The 16,374-nt window shown below is 39.7% G+C and overlaps 1 protein-coding gene across 7 annotated transcripts in view; it reads left to right on the top strand.

Annotated features, from left to right (window-relative positions):
* The window catches only part of LOC114156180 (CUB and sushi domain-containing protein 3-like), a 404,435-nt gene that overhangs the window by 381,088 nt on the left and 6,973 nt on the right, over window positions 1–16,374 (top strand). For all 7 annotated transcript variants that reach the window (XM_028036459.1, XM_028036460.1, XM_028036458.1 and 4 more), the window contains 9 exons: window positions 1,590–1,772; window positions 1,877–2,053; window positions 6,615–6,794; window positions 6,927–7,100; window positions 7,211–7,384; window positions 12,279–12,352; window positions 13,726–13,837; window positions 13,933–14,112; window positions 15,256–15,315. In XM_028036459.1, the coding sequence (XP_027892260.1) occupies window positions 1,590–1,772; window positions 1,877–2,053; window positions 6,615–6,794; window positions 6,927–7,100; window positions 7,211–7,384; window positions 12,279–12,352; window positions 13,726–13,837; window positions 13,933–14,112; window positions 15,256–15,315 (1,314 nt within the window). The remainder of the gene's footprint in view (window positions 1–1,589; window positions 1,773–1,876; window positions 2,054–6,614; window positions 6,795–6,926; window positions 7,101–7,210; window positions 7,385–12,278; window positions 12,353–13,725; window positions 13,838–13,932; window positions 14,113–15,255; window positions 15,316–16,374) is intronic.

Here is a 16,374-nt window from a genome sequence, read left to right as displayed (position 1 = left end):
AGGTGATCTTACAATTAACTTAGTTTTTTTTAATTTTTAGAACAGGACAGCTGGTATTGCTTGGTCAATACCACTATATTAGAAAAGCAAAACAAGTTCCTTAACGGGAGTTGGAGCTTGCAATAATTATTTTTTCTTCTTCTTTTTATGGAAACATGCACTGTCATCTTCACTTTGCATCAAAAGCACTTTATAGGCAAGGATATTGCTGCCAGTGACATTGCAGCCAAATCAACCACTGTGCCCATATTTGGGTCGTACATATTTTGACGGATTAACATAACGAACAAACCCAAAAGCTGTGAGTGACTACCTGCTGGCACATTATCCAGTACATTAGGTTAGGGTTAATTATAATTCCCAGGACAGTCTATGAATATATTATTAAAAAGGCGAGTTGTCAAACCAGGTGAAAATTGTCTGGTGGTTGTCAATGAACGTATAATAGTTAGGAAATGGCATATAGAAAAAAATGAAAAACTTGCATACAGCTTTTTAGAGTATAAAAGTACAAATGATAATGGGTAGATATGAGCATCAACTGTTGGAAAGCAATTGGTAAACTGTAAAAATGAGCCAGAGTTGTTTCTTAGCACACAACTCGGCAAATGATTGATTTCAAACTGGCACTTTAAGCACTCTAACCCAACATTTAAAGACACAAAACCTTAGCAAGTCTGGAAAAGTATTGATCACAACCACTTTAGGAATATAATAAAATCTGGATACTTGGCATAGGATTAAGAAATTAGGTGCAGTTTGAAACCTTTCCACGTTTTGTACTTTTGAGCATCTCAGGAGCAGTTTAACTTTAAAAGCTTTTACTTCATAATGTGTGTGAATGTGCCTTTTGTAAACTATTTTACAAAAATTCTCTAGACTTACACAGTATGGTGTAAGCAGAACAACTGTGAGAGCTGCTTTAAAATAGAAAGCAGAGCTTTAAGAACAGTCACAACAGAAGAATGACTAAAAAGTTCTTTTCCTTTGAAAAGTATTCTGCCTTGCCTGAAATTTATGTTCTGCAATTAATGTGAAGGGTTACTTCAAGACATAATTAGTCATTCAGAGCTAGCAGAAATTAATCAAGTTATGGCATTAATCTTATGCCCAAGTAACCCAATGCAAATCTCATACCATTAGCTAAATGGGCAGTGTGGGCCAGCAATGTTTGAGAAGCAATATGTTAGTCTAGACTCCTGCACTGGTGTGAGAATGTGTGTTTTTTTGTGTATAAAAGTGTGTATGCACTCTCAGGCGTGTGCTGTGTATGTCAGACAGGGTTTTGCTGACCAGGCGGTTGTACAAGGGCAGAGTGAGGACCCCACACACATACACACACTTACACACCCCGCCACCCATCAGTACACATAAACATACACACATAGAATTTTAGAGCAGCTTATGGGCTTGTCATGAACATAATGTCTGCAATCCGCTTCTATTTGTAAACAGGCATTTTACACTTTTTGACCTTAATGATTCGACGTGTCATTTTTGTTTTTTTGTTTTTTTATTTACTGTCCTCCTTCTTATTTGTAACATACAAAAAAGTACAAAACACCATGGGATGAATTTTCTTTCTACAGGTGACATTGCTGGTTCTTGTGGCGATCCTGGCATTCCCTCCCACGGCTCAAGGGAACAAACGGATTTCAGGATCCGTTCCAAGGTTTACTTCACCTGCTCAGAGGGCTACGAGCTCATTGGGTCTGCAGAGAGAATGTGTTTCCCCAACGGGACGTGGTCCGGCACTCAGCCCTTTTGTAAACGTAGGATGAATATGGATAATTCCTACCCAACGACCTTACTTCAGCCATTTTTGCACATATATTTTTCCCAATAATCACGAGATTCTCTGTCTTGTTTCGTACAGCTATTCAGTGTGGAAATCCCGGCACTCCAAGTAACGGCAGAGTATTTCGCCTTGATGGAACAACATTCTCCCACTCTGTCATCTACTCCTGCATGGACGGTTACCTGCTCACTGGTGCCACCACCAGGCTGTGCCAGGCCAACGGGACATGGTCAGGGGCACAGCCAAACTGCACTAGTGAGTTATCTGCTTTGCTTTACCAAAGTTGTAATATATTATTCCCCATATTACAAAATATTTTTGTACTCTTTTAAATTCTTTTGTATTTTGGCACATAGCTACAAACTTTATTATTAGCTAAGATTTTTTTTTGAAAGACCAACACACTTTTCGAACATAGGACAAAAATGCTTCTGAATGAATTCTTTGTAGAAGCACAGTTTTGCAAATCAACAGACTGAACTTTCATTTCATTTATTAACCCTCCTGCAGTCCCGGAGGTGGTGAAGTGGACACCGTGTATGCTTTTACGTTTTGTTTGTTGTTTGTTTATCTGGGTTTTTTTTAAATGGTTTTGGGAACTGACAGGACACCCGCGTTGTTCTCGTTTGTTCAACCTTGACATCTGCCTCGCTCTCTCTGAGCATCAAGTTAGGACTGCAGGATGGTTAAGGGAAGAAAGATATCCAAAACCAACCTGGCCCCATGTAAAAAGTAATTACCCTCTTTGTTGAATCATGAATTAGCTATGATCAAAGTACATTTTTAAAAAGCTGAACTCAATTTCACAAGCCAATCCCATGCCTGATTATTACCTGACCTGCAGATATGATAAATAATTTAAATGGAGCCTCTCTGATGGTTAAAAGTAATTTACCTCTGTCAGTCTGCAGAGGTTACAATGCAATTCCTAAGAGTTTGGGAAGCCTCAAACTAAAGTGAGAGCCAAAATCCACAACTAGAACAAACATGCAGCAGGGAAGAACCTTCTCAAAACCTTATTGTTAAGGTTAGTGATTCAACAGTGTGAAAGAGAGACTGGGCAAAATGTCATCCAAAGAGTTCCATAGTCAAAACCACAACTGACCATAAATGACACAAAGACTCTTCTTAGATTTTCTAAAAAAAAACTTCTTGATGAGGCCCAAAACTATTGAGAAAATATTCTGTGAACTGTTGAGAAGAAGAGAAGCATTTTGGAAAGTGTACATCCCATTACTGGGATGCATAGCAGGGATTCATGCCGCTCAGTGTGGGCAGCAGTGCTTCCTCTCCCGTTACTGTACTACTGCTTCTGCGTCCCCTGCTACTATTAATGTACCCACTACTACTGCTATTTCCTTCGCAGTTAAATCCAGCGTTTTAGTTGGAACTTTACACCGTGGAATAAATGGTAAAAGCAAAGGCGAAATATTTATTTGATTAACGTTGTCTTATTGATTATCTTTTATGAGCGGGGCTGTCTATGTTTTGTGCTGATGTATTTGCCTTCTGTCAATTGCATCCTCTCTCTCCCATCAGTTTGTCTACCAAGAGTTTTTTTAAGGTGTGCATCCCATTCTGAACTAAAACGAGTACAAAAAAAGACCATCACACCAAAGTCAAACATGGTAGAGATAGTGAGAGAGTGTGGATCTGCATTATCAAAATTTTATGTAGAGATATAAGAATAAACGTAAAGTAAAATGCATGACCAACATTTTTGATTCTTATCTTTAAAAAACTAAATTAATTAAACCATGCATCATTTTCCTTCTATTTCACAGTTATGCAACCTTTTTTGTTTGTCTGTCACATAAAATTCCAAAATAACATATTCAAGTCTGTGGTTGGAACAAAGCAAAATGGAAAAAGAGACTACGAATATTTGCAAAGTACTGCATACACTGTGTTCCAAATTATTATGCAAGTGATATTTTCTCAGATTTTCTTAAATGGTCAATGCAAATGATGGTCAGTATAATTTTCAAGTCATGAACTATTACAGTATTAATCAAATTTTACTGAACAAAGCTCCCCATGAGAACAGTATTTTTTTAAAAAATAAAAAACTCAAAATACACTGTTCCAAATTATTATGCACAGCAGTAGGTTCTTAGTAGGAAGGGTTTCGGGGGGGCGGGAGGGGTTCTGTCTACTTGGGCCGACCCTGCATGAACTACGATGCGCATCTTTGGACTCTTCCTGGAATCCCCAGCTGGTTGCTATGTCAGTCCACCAATGCTTTGGGGACATTTTGATTCATTTATTGCTGAGGGGCACAAGCAGGTCTTCTGACATACAGATTAAAAAAAAAAATTAAAAAATAAATTTTGGAAAAAAAAAACAAACTCAAAAAGGGCATCAAGGATAAAAGGGGCCGGGGCTCAAGCCCCTCTATATGACACTTAAATCCAATTTGCTTAATAATTTGGAAAATGGTGTAGTTATTAGCAGATGAGCAAACTTCTGTACAATATGTTTCTATTCCTTTTTCAGTTCCAAGTAATTGACAGCAGTGTCACAATTAGAACAATTTGGATTTGTTTACAGTTCAGCTGTGAACATTCAGACAAGACGACCATGAAGTTAGAAATTTCATTTAGAAATCCAGCTTTAGAGAAAATCAAGAAAGTTGAGAACAACTAGTGAGGAGAAAGACAAAGAGAGAAGTAGTTTTATTTCTGGTATTACCTGGAACAAATCTATGTGTGGATTCTGAGTTGAAAGCAGCAGTGGCGCTGATCTATACATTAACGATGTAACTGAAAAAGATTTTAATCAAAATGTCAAGTGCTACTTTCAGTTACCGCTATATGAGCTGGCATCTCCCCTCAAGGTTCCAGACATTAATCAGAGCCTCTTCACAAACATGAATGTCGTCCGAAGACCTCGACAGAAGTTTTGAAAAGAGAAGCATTTTACATTTTTTACTAAAAGTAAAAAAATGACCATGAGAGTCATTTTTACTAAAAGTATAAAATGTAGATGGCTAGCAAAAGAATCTGATTTGCACCTTTACTGCTGGCCGTTTTAGCATAGCCTCAGCTGTATGTAAAACAGTTTGCAGCTGATTATGCAGTCTAAACTATAATTTATGCAATACAGTTAGCTGCAATTAAGCCGTTAACATTTCCAAACTGCTTACGTGGATCACTGTATGAGTTGTTCTCCACAGTCTTTTGTGACTCTGCTTCATGCCCAGTTTGAAATTACACTGCAACACTGTAAGGTCTGAATAATGAAATAAAGCTCAAATATTTATGCTCCTGCTTCTCATTTTATCGCATGGCATGAATAACCTTGATCGTTGTTTACTTTGGCTAATTTGCTTTTTGAACCCTGAGGGAAAACCCCAACAGAGTAAATAACCATAAAATATAAAAGTCTCTTCCTGTGTGAAATATGACCAAAGCCTTACTTGAGTGAGTGTTAATCAGAGCTCCACGTTTCTGTTGTGCTTGCTTGCAAAGCATTCAAAGATATATGCAATAGGGCGTGCCGTGGTGGCGGAGGGGTTAGCGCGACCCACATTTAGGCAAAACGTAGCCTCGACGTGGCTGTCGCGGGTTCGACTCCCGGACCCGACGACGTTTACCGCATGCCTTCCCCCTTTCCTGTCAGCCTACTTTGAAAAAGGGACACTAGAGCCCACAAAAAGACCTCTTGCGGGGCAATAAAAAAAAGATATATGCAATAAATGGACCCAATACACACTCCTAGAAGAGTTAGCAGATATTAATTGTGTCCGAAAAAGGACTTTTTTACTGAGGGAAATCTGGTATGATCTTTATGGTTCCCAATTTCTACTGACATTTCTGACTTTTAATGCATTTGTGTAAAGAAATAAGCCATGAAATATCAAGCGGGACGGGATAAAAGGACAAAGACACAGAAGTGCTGAGGAGCCTAAATCTAGAATCGGGGCTTCCTGGAAGTACAGACAGTTTATAAGAATGTCTTTCTTAAAGGGAAAATGGCTGGCTTTTACAGTAGATTACACCGCATCTATTAAGAGGCATGACAGAATGTGGGGTGGGTTTAAAGGCAGTAAAACTGCCTATTAGACTATGAAGGACAGTGGCCTAAAAGTACTATCTGGGGAATTCTAATACTCCTTAAAACCATCCCAGGACAACCACAGCCATCATTTCCCAGCTCCCTTTATGAGCTGCACATTTAGATAATATGCAGCCCATAAAGGGATATGAAATGTATTATTAAAATGTATTTAGTGGAAAAACTAATAGTTACAATAAATAGTTACAGTGATTTTATCAAAAATATTTGCTTGGATTTTCCTGGTTTTGTTGTTTAGGAGGTTGTTGCTATTTGCTCACGTTAGAAAATAATCAAATAATTCTTTGTTATCAATAAAAATAGAATTATAAATGCTATAACACAACTATGTTGACTTATCCCACAAGAAATATTCAGATTGTTTACACTTTCTGTGCTTTTTATGTTTTATATTTTGTTATTGTTGTCTATCTTTGTTGTCCACCAAGACGTGTGCTGCTGCCTTTCTTGGCCTGGTTACCCTTGTGAAAGAGGTCTTAATGTCAATGGGTTTTTTATCTGGTTAAATTGAAAAGGAAGAAAATTGCAGATTTATTTTTGCTGGCATAATTCAAAACACTTTTTTCATTTGCTTAAAAGCAGTGGTTCCATTACAATTTCTGTTTCTTTCATGCTTTGAAGATTTTGAGGATTTTTGGTTGTTTGGCATGAAAGTATCTCTTTCAGTGACTCGCTCAGAGGTAAAATTTCAATGTGTCATTGTGTTTTATGTCAACGCTATGTTTGCCCTCTCCCACAGTGATAAACTGCGGGGATCCTGGCATCCCAGCTAACGGCCTTCGCTACGGTGAGGATTTCACTATCGGACAGAACGTTTCCTTTCAGTGCCAGCCGGGTTACAGGATGGAGGAGGATGGGTCGCCTATGAGGATGTGCACCCAGAATGGGACATGGGGTGGAAACATGCCCATATGTACAGGTAAGCCTTTTAAGTCAAACACCTTAAAAACATCTCAAAAGGCTTTTTAGCAATAAATAAATTATATCTCTTTATGTGGCTTCAGTGAAATATTTCAGCTTGACGGTCTTTACTGATCTTTTTATTTCCCAGCGGTGACCTGCTTGACTCCCCCTGCCATCAGCAACGGCGTACTGCAGGGCAGTGACTTCGAATGGGGCAGTAGTGTGAGCTACAGTTGCTCACCAGGGTACGAACTCTCATTCCCGGCCATCCTGACCTGCGTATCCAATGGCACCTGGAGCGGCATGCTTCCGCAGTGCCTACGTAAGAATTACATCTCATTCACGCACTTTGCTGGCAAATTTCAAGCACCGGTCTTTTGAACTCCTGACACCAATACTGTGAAATTTGTGCTTGCATCTTTGCATTTGCAGCCAAGTTCTGTGGCGACCCAGGCACACCAGTCGGTGGTTTCAGAGAGGGTCGGAGTTTCATTTATCAATCCGAAGTGTCCTTCAGCTGTTCTCCACCTCTGATACTGGTCGGCACAGCAACCAGACTTTGTGAGAATGACGGCACCTGGAGTGGAACTCAACCACGTTGCATCGGTAATTTGCACAACTGGGTCACCAAGCAACCATAAAATTAGTGCAAGTCTTGTTCAAACTTTAAGTCAAAACAGTTATTTTTGTGAGCGAACTTGATCTTGAAGGAAAAATTAAGAAAATATGTAAATTTTCCTGACACTTTACTCACCTGTACGAATATTTTTGTTAATCTCTTTGACCATCCATCCATTTTCTATACACCCTTGTCCCTTATACGGGACAAAGGTGTCCCTTAGATGGGACAAGGGAGGTGCTGGTGCCTATCTCCAGCTAACGTTCTGGGCGAGACAGGACAGGTCGCCAGTCTGTCGCAGGGCAACACAGAGACAGACAGGACACACAACCATGCACACACACACTCACATTATTAGGCAAAAATTTAGAGAGACCAATTAACCTAACAGTCATGTTTTTGGATGGAGTACCCAGAGAGCATGCACAGGGAGAACATGCAAACTCCATGCAGAAAGACCCCGGGCCAGGAATCGAACCCAGGACCTTATTGCTGCGAGGCAACAGTGCTACCAACTGCGCCACTGTGCAGCCTATCTCTTTAACCATTTAGTGTAAACTCCATCAATCTATATTGAAATAATTAGTATTTTACGTCTAAATGATTTTGTGTCTGGTCGTTCCGAAACACCGCACAACTTTTACAGCAGTCGATGTACAAGTAATTTATAAGCCAAGCAAAACTTACTTTTAAAATGGTAATAATATATCTAAACAGTTCTGTATTGCATTAATGTTTACTTGAGAGACACCAGCAATGTGTCTCTCAAGCCTGTACAATCTTAGCTTGAACTCAGGCTGGACTGGAGCTGGTAGTTATCCAGAGTTTGTGACGAGTGAGGATTTGTGACTGAATTCTTCCTACTATTTTCAACTGGAGTGCGTTTCACTTTTCAGTCAGCTGCCAATACAGTAGATAGGTGAAAGACGTAGCAGGAATATAAAAAGAGACACGGCGATCATTATGATGGAGCAGAAAGCCTCATCTGGCACTCACAGGCTGTTCTAATTAAGAGAAGATGATTCATCCAGAACCTCCTGCAGTGTAATATATAGTGCATTAATGTGTAAAAACAAGAAACACTGGTCCACGTCAACACAAGTTATAAATAGGAAAACCTTTTAAAATTGTAAGATCCTTGAAGTTACCGTTTTTTTATTTTAAAAATAAAAGAGCAAAGTGTTTGTAAAAATGTGAATTTATTGTGGAATTTTTGCAGAACGTCAAAATTGGATGCAAGTTTTGATATATGCATACTCCACATCTAATATTTAGATAAATGTCGCTTAGCAGTATGCAAAGAAATATTTTGTTTTGTTAAGCCATCAACAAGCTTGTAGCATAATCCTGTGTGGATAAACATAAAACTAAAGTGGCAACAGGTGAATGTGATTATGACACCAACAGCATGATGTTACCACCTGAATACTAGTAGGTAGTCTTAATTAATTGAACTATCCATCCCAAATGGTTACTCTCATCTGAAAGGAAATTAGTCATGATATGCAGGAACAAAGCAGGAAGCGCAAAGACCAAGTCCCATTATAAACTCGAAGACGCTGAAAAATCAGCAAGTTTGACATCGACACAGGCTCAGTGGGGGCCAACCAAGACAGAACCCCCTGCTAAAAAATCAACACCTTCAAGAGTGAATCAAATTTGCAGCTGTCCACTTGGACAAGCCGAGTGCCTTTTTGGAGAAAGTGTTTCATGATCAGACGAGACAAAGATTGAACTGTTTTCTCCACTTTGCCAGGAAGAACACGTCTAGTAGTCAAGATGAGACCTAAGAACACTACACTATCTAGTGAGCGTGATGGTAGCAGCCTGCTGCGCTCTGGTTCACTGCCAGAGGTATTGGTACATTGCAGAGGGGAAGAAACCTCAGATCAGCAGCCAGGCGGTTGAAAATTGGACGTGACAGAATGTTACAACAGGATAACGAACCTAACTTTTGCATCCATCTGGGGTTGATGAGAAATTCACAGTATAATTCAGCGCATCCTGAAAAACAGTAGTATAAATAAATTACATTAATGTCCATGTTGAGTGCATGTAAACCTCTGAACAGAACAGACAGCATTTCTATTAATTCTTCTAAGTAAATTTCCAACTCTTTGTTTTAAAAAACATTGTATTAGTACAATGGGTTTTTTAAAAATGTTTCTATCTATGGATTTATGATTCAAGTTATTGCTCTTCTAGACTTTGTGAGTCATTCGTCATCATTCATTCATCTCTGTACGAGCTGGAGCCCAGCAGAGCTTCGTCAGGCAGGGGGGTCCTCCCCACTTCAAAGTCTGGGATGAAATTAAAAGGCACCATACTTCAGAGACAGATTTCCAGAGAGGTTGTTCTTGTAGAGTAAATATCTTGCTTTAAATAACATATCACAGCGCAGTAATACAAACGAGTGTTTAATGCCGTCCCTTTGCGGTACGTGTGCTTGCCTATTGTTTATGCTACGGCACACACACAAAATTATTTCAGACTTCTGTGGCTGAACAGTCTTGCTTTGTTGTTATTTTTTCTGCTAATTTTCAGTCTGTTCACTCCCCTGTCGGTGTGGAACCTATCAGACACACGTCGTTTGTGCCACCAGTTAATTAGCGCCAGTGCCTAATTATCACCGTTACGTACCCATTATTACACAGGCAACAGCCACGTTTTAGTCTATATGTGGGTCTGTTTTCACTGAGCAATTTCTGCTCCGTGAAAGTAAAAGTTTTATTGAAATCATAACAAATAGCGAATGGAAGCTCTTCTCAGAGATTCCTGCTAATGAAAACGCAACCTTCAGCAGGAGCCTTGACGGGTTCCTTCAAAGAGAGATCAAGTATAATTTTTTTTTTAGATTGGCAACTTTTCTTAATAAAACGCCATTTATTTATTTTTTTCATTCACTGGAATCAATATTTTTGTTAGGCAGTAAAACTTTTTAAAGCCTCGTGAATGCATAATCACAGCCATTTCATGTATGCATCTTTAGCTCGTAAATTGGCTGCCCCCTTTTTCCAGCTGCACCGCGACTCACTAAAAGCACTCCAGCGGACTGTTTCACAAAGGTCATTTGCGAGTGTGCAGATTGAATATTATGGCAGCATGCTATTTCACAAGTCATTGTCACTAACAAATTGCACATCTGTATGCTCTTGACTGAGCCGCTTGGCACTTGATCTTCTGAATGAAATGTATCAAAACCGGTTTGTGTGGGGAGTGGGGAAAAAAACCAGCCTATATGTTGATTTGATGACAACACATGAAAATAGGCTGTTCATCTATGGTCAGGTCCTTTTGCTGCATTGAATGTGTACATCTGTACTTTAGTTCTTGTACCCTTTCATGTGACAATGCAAGAAAAAAAAAGGAAATGTACCGGGTTCCAATGCAGTCTGGGAAAAGGATGGGAATTTGATTAAAGTATTTCTGAAATCTGAGTGTTTTTGGAAATAGAAATTTGCATGGTTTACTTTTTCTTATAACCATGTTCCTATAAAATCTGGATGGTGAACAAACAGAATGGGACAAGGAATAAAGGAGCTCTGAGTGTTTCAAGACTTTTTCAGCATGCTTTGTAATGTCCTATCCAGCACATAGTACCTGAGACCTCAAGGCTTTGTAGCTGAGAATAGTTTAAGGGAAGTTTTTAGTTCATTTCAGCAGGGATCTAGGAGTTCCCTTTTAAAGAAACCACACCAAAAGTGTTTGCTTACAAGTGAGGCAACGGCGGTACAGGCTGTGACTTTGAGCACTGAGTAAAACGCTACCACACATCCAGCTTCAAACAAGCTGCCGCTGACCATGAATTAGAAGTAGAAGACCACAGCAGATACTGAGCATGTTTCCAATGTATTTTATTTTTACGACGGACCACCTCACAGACACACATCTGATTCAAAGCAAGCGAGTATAAAAATGAGTTGTGATCAGTTTAAGGTTTTTGTTGCAGCAACAGACTTCTAACTTCCCTCATAGCCACTGATAAGATGTGCTGCGGATCTAACACTTTTACAGCTGCAGTAAAGTCTAATGTTGCCTGTAAAATTGATGATCTAAAAATAGGAGCCTGCCTGTGAAGTGCAGATGTAAGGACTCAATCTTTGACTTCTGGGAAAAGACGAAACCTTTCGGCTTACGTAATTAGTTTACAAGTTTGACACTGTTGCTCATTCGTGAGCAAGCACACACAAATACAGCGTGATTCCCTCTGCTGCTGCTGCTGCTGCTGCTTTTTTTTCCCGGTGGAAATGTGTTCAAAAAGGAGTGCTGAGTGTTAGGCGCATGTGTGCAGCGGTGATTTATTAGTGTGTGATTGCAGCTGTATGTTAGAGTGTGATGTGTATTACGATGTGACTGAACCAGAATGAGTTTTGAGGCAAAGCAGCCTGCTCTTTAAATAAGACAGACGAGGCAATGGGGGTGGAGGGGAAGCAGAGACGGAGATAGTGGCATAGAAACAGGAAAAGAGCGGTTACAAAGAAGAGAGAGAAGGAGGACAAAAAAAAAAAAACCAGAGTGAGGAAAAAGGAGAGCGGATAGAGAAGTACAGGAAGACGAAGGCTGAGAGTGAATCTGTCATTTTGGAAGCTGTATTGAATCGAGCTCTGCGTCAGGATGTGCTCTACATGCTGATGACCCTGCCACACGCGCGTGCTGTCACAGGCAGAAACTCTAAGAAAAGGCCTCCCTTCGTTTTCTCATGATGCACTACTGCCCCCTGCTGGCCCGACGGCGCTAACAGCTGCCTGTTACCATGACAACAGGGGAGAGAAACGGAGAGGTTTAAGGAGAGGATTTAAAAATGTTGCAGTTAATTTGTCTTTCTCCTGGATTTGTTCTTTTCTATGTGTGTCTGTTCACACTGTACACTTTCCTTTGCAGAACCAACTAAAACCAGCTGCGATAACCCGGGAACGCCTCGCTATGGCTCCCTGAACCGGACCTTTGGTTTTAAGGTAAATTATCTGCCCTGACAAGCCAACTCCAAACTCACCACCATGCCCAACTAGTTGATTTAATATGTGAATAGTGGCAGTTTTATTTTCTGATTTGCAAGTCAAATATAGTTTTTGTGTGTTTTGTTATTGGTAACAAATTGCACAATTAAAGTTTTTTTTTTATGTTTAGTGTGTATAAATTCTCAATTTGAATTGGCTGAAATGATGTGGAAAATGAATTTGTCATGGAATGTTATGTGATGTGTAGTAGACCGGCACAAAGTAGTGCATAATTATGAAGTGTAAGGAAAAGTTAAACCGCTTTTGCAAGTTTGGCTTCAAATTTTTTGGCGTAGATCTAAGAGCTTTGAGACTGACATTTTTACCCTTTTTCTTTGCAAAATAAATCCAAACACAGAATGGAAGGAGAACATCTTTAAATATCAGTTTTCACCAATTCAATAGGTTTGCGGTTGTTATTTCACTTGGACTTTGACTGGACAGTTCTAACACATGACTATTCTGTTTAGGATTCTTGTCCACTTGCAAAGAGAAGCTACATCCCAGTCTCAGGTCTTCCTTCCAGAAATGATCTATACTTAAAACAAACCCAGCTATAACCAGTTTTCCTGTCCCTACTGAAGAAAAACATCCTTAAATCACGATGCTGCCACCACTATGTTTCCCAGTGGGGATGGTGTGTTCAGAATAGAAATGCCCACAATGGAGAAATTCAAGATGGAGAACTGCTGGAACGTGCTGCCTTCTCATTCAGCGCCGGAAGCATGCTTCTGACTGATAACGAATTGTGCTAGTTTTTCTTTACCTCCTTCCACAGTTTGGCTGCATACAATACATTGCTTAGGGCAAAGTGCAAAACAGTCTTTACATTTTGTCGAACAGTGTTCTTTTCCCCCGTTCTGTTATGTTCTTTGGCCTTCATGATGCTGTTTGTTCACTAACAAACCTTTGAGGTCTTCACAAAACAGCTGCATTTATCCTGAGATTAAATGGCACACAGATTAAATATTAATCAGATCACTCTATTCAAACTTGTATTTGTTACACGTGTTTTAAAACCACGTTATTTTCATTCAACTTTACTTTTTTAGTTGAGCACTACTTTGTGTTGTTCCATCCACATAAAATCCCAGTGAAATACAACGAAGTTTGAGGTTGTAAAGTGAAACATGTGAAAAAGGGAAAGAAGACTTTTACAAGGCACTTTAAGTAGTACTTACCAGCATAACTCAGTCTGTCCCTCCTTAAATAAACTAGAGACATTGCTCACAGTGTCAGCTCTCCTGAGGGTACCTTCGCACTGCAGCCAAACAAAACACTGCTCGTATTTCGTTGTTTTTATGTTTTGCTGTCTGTCTTTTTGTGCTCAGGTGGGGAGCGTGGTGTCATTTCAATGCCAGTCGGGTCATTTGCTTCAGGGATCGTCATCCAGAACCTGCCAACCTGATCTGACATGGACTGGGACACAACCTGAATGCATACGTAAAGAAACACATATGTTGGCTCTTTATCTGTCCACTCTAAGCCTTTACAGACCCTCATTAAAGAGAAAAAAAAATCATGTTTTGTACCTGCAGCCCATGCTTGTAAGCAGCCGGAGAGCCCGCTCCATGTGGAAGTGGTGGGGATGGATCTTCCTGGATTTGGCTACACCTTGGTGTACAGCTGTCAGCGCGGGTACTTCCTGGCGGGCGGCTCTGAGCACCGAGTCTGCAAGAACGATGGCACTTGGACGGGAAAGATGCCAATATGTAGAGGTGTGTGATTCACTTCTCCGCGTCTCAGTGGCCCTATCAGCATTAAATGCATTTACTTTATTGTCCTATGCTGAGCTCATTCTTTTGAGTAAAGAGAGAGGAGCACTTGAATGTGTCTAGCTCAAGGAGCCCCTGTATCAACCATCTGGAGTCGGGTGATATTTACTGGTGGGGTGGACAGATGGTGTACGGGATAGAGGGTAAAGGATTTAATATAAAATCCTTATATATATATATATATATATATGTACAGTATATCATCTGTGTTTTGTCCCTATGCAAGGTCGGCAGGTTGTATGTAAACACAGTAAACAAATAAATAGGAACAAGGACTCTGGAAATCTGAGTATGGAAAAGTATTGAATTTGGGCATGAAAATGTCTAAGGAACATCATGTTTCATTGGAAGCATCAAGCTTAACTTTTAGTTTTGGGGCTTTTAAATTTCAAAATTGCAGATATTTTGTGGATGAATAACTTCTCAAAACCAACATTCTGTGCTTAATTTTTAATTGACTGAAAACAGTAGCCTTTTTAAAACGTATCTGCAACCAGTCAAGAAATGAGGATAAAGCAAAATGTCTACAAGCTCTTGAAAAAGCTGCACTTTTCTTATTCTTTTTTTAATCAATCCACCAAGGCAATCACCCTGTTGTTGCCCTGAAGATCTTTTTTAAAAGTGAGGCGCACTCTGATCCGAATTGAGATTCCAGAACACAGGCCATTCTCTATAGCTTGTTTTTCCCCCCTCATTGAAAACAATGGCTGCATCTTGAAAGGATGATCCCGGCTGCTCTCAGCCATCAGAGCTCAGGCCTTTCAGCTGCTTTTTAAATGGGTCCAGTATACACAACAATTATCGGTCGTGAACTCTGTTTGCATTGCTCCGCTTGTGAATTGCTCATTAAAGAGGTTTATTTTGTCTGACCCTTTTCAAAATGCTCCTCGCTCATTATGCACATGTGTGACTAAGAGTGACTGGCCGTGAATTCTAATGTGGAATGCTTTTTCCTAGGAAAAAAAAACCAAACAAGATTTATGGACATCAATGAAAATATCTGTAAATTCGGCATAACCATTTTTTTTTAAATTCATGACTTGATAGTTTGCCTGAATATTTTGTCTCTGTCTTGTGAATGTGTAGCTGGAGAGAAGAAGAAACCTGTGAAACCATTACCAGGAACACCCAGCCCAAAACTTAACGGTCAGTTCTTTCAATCCATCCCTCTGTCAGCATGTTTATCAATCCATCTACTTATCCACTTGTCTGCATGTCCATCCGTCTCTCTGCTGTACATGTACCCATCCAGTCAGCACTGAAAGAGTACCATTTTCCTTTACTCATATCCATCCTCATTTCTTCTGTTCCAGTCTGGTTTTAGTGTATGGTTCAATAGATTCTGCTGTGCTCCTTTTCACTCTACTCAGTTTTGCACCACAGGGTTTTTTTCTTGCCTTTTTGTCGATTTGACAATGCTTTAACACACTTCTTCCTAGTTCTTAATATTTTTTTTATCTAACTTTACAAAAAGAAGACAAACTTTTGTAAGGATCTTGCTTTCCTCTTTGTTATAGTTTTATTAGCTGCTGTTTCTGTAGCTTGTTTAATGCTAAATGCACATGGAAAATCAACAAGCAACCTTAAGCAATGATCAAACCCAGTTTCATTGAGTTTGCTCATGATCAACAGACTCAAATGCCTTGGACAGATTGACAAACAGGACCATGCCGCATATTTATATAGAATTAATGTAATTCTTTACGAATACTGCTGCAACTATAGTGCGCCCAACCTTAAACCAGACTGTTTTTCACTTAAGATGTGATTGTGTTACTTCATTCAAGTTTTGACATAGGGTGAGAACTTAAATTTGAAAAAATGAGCCCCCTTTAATGAGGAAAGGACAAAAGCAACTTTCCATATGTTGTGTAGTTAATTGAGATTTGGCTCCTGTGAGACTTTTTTTTTTTTTTTTTTTTTTTTTTTTTTTTACTTACCGGGAGGCAAGATGTGATTCTACATAGACACAGTTCTATAAAGACTTGCAACTCTGCCCACTAAACTGAGGAGAAGCTCCAGGGAGGCTGAGGCCAAAGAAAATAAATGACCTCTTCTGCAAAGGCCCATCCAGAATGCACCACCAGCTGCAGGGAAACAACAGCACAAGGACAGACCTATCAATACAGGAGACAAAGCAATACTGGAGAGACATGTAGAAGGAGGCACATTCCCCATACTACTGACCTGCAAGTTCACGCTTCA

Source organism: Xiphophorus couchianus, chromosome 13 (genome assembly GCF_001444195.1).
Source record: "Xiphophorus couchianus chromosome 13, X_couchianus-1.0, whole genome shotgun sequence".
Lineage (NCBI taxonomy): Eukaryota > Metazoa > Chordata > Actinopteri > Cyprinodontiformes > Poeciliidae > Xiphophorus > Xiphophorus couchianus.
The sequence above is the reverse complement of the archived record's forward strand: the minus strand, read 5'-3'. Positions and strand labels throughout refer to the sequence as shown.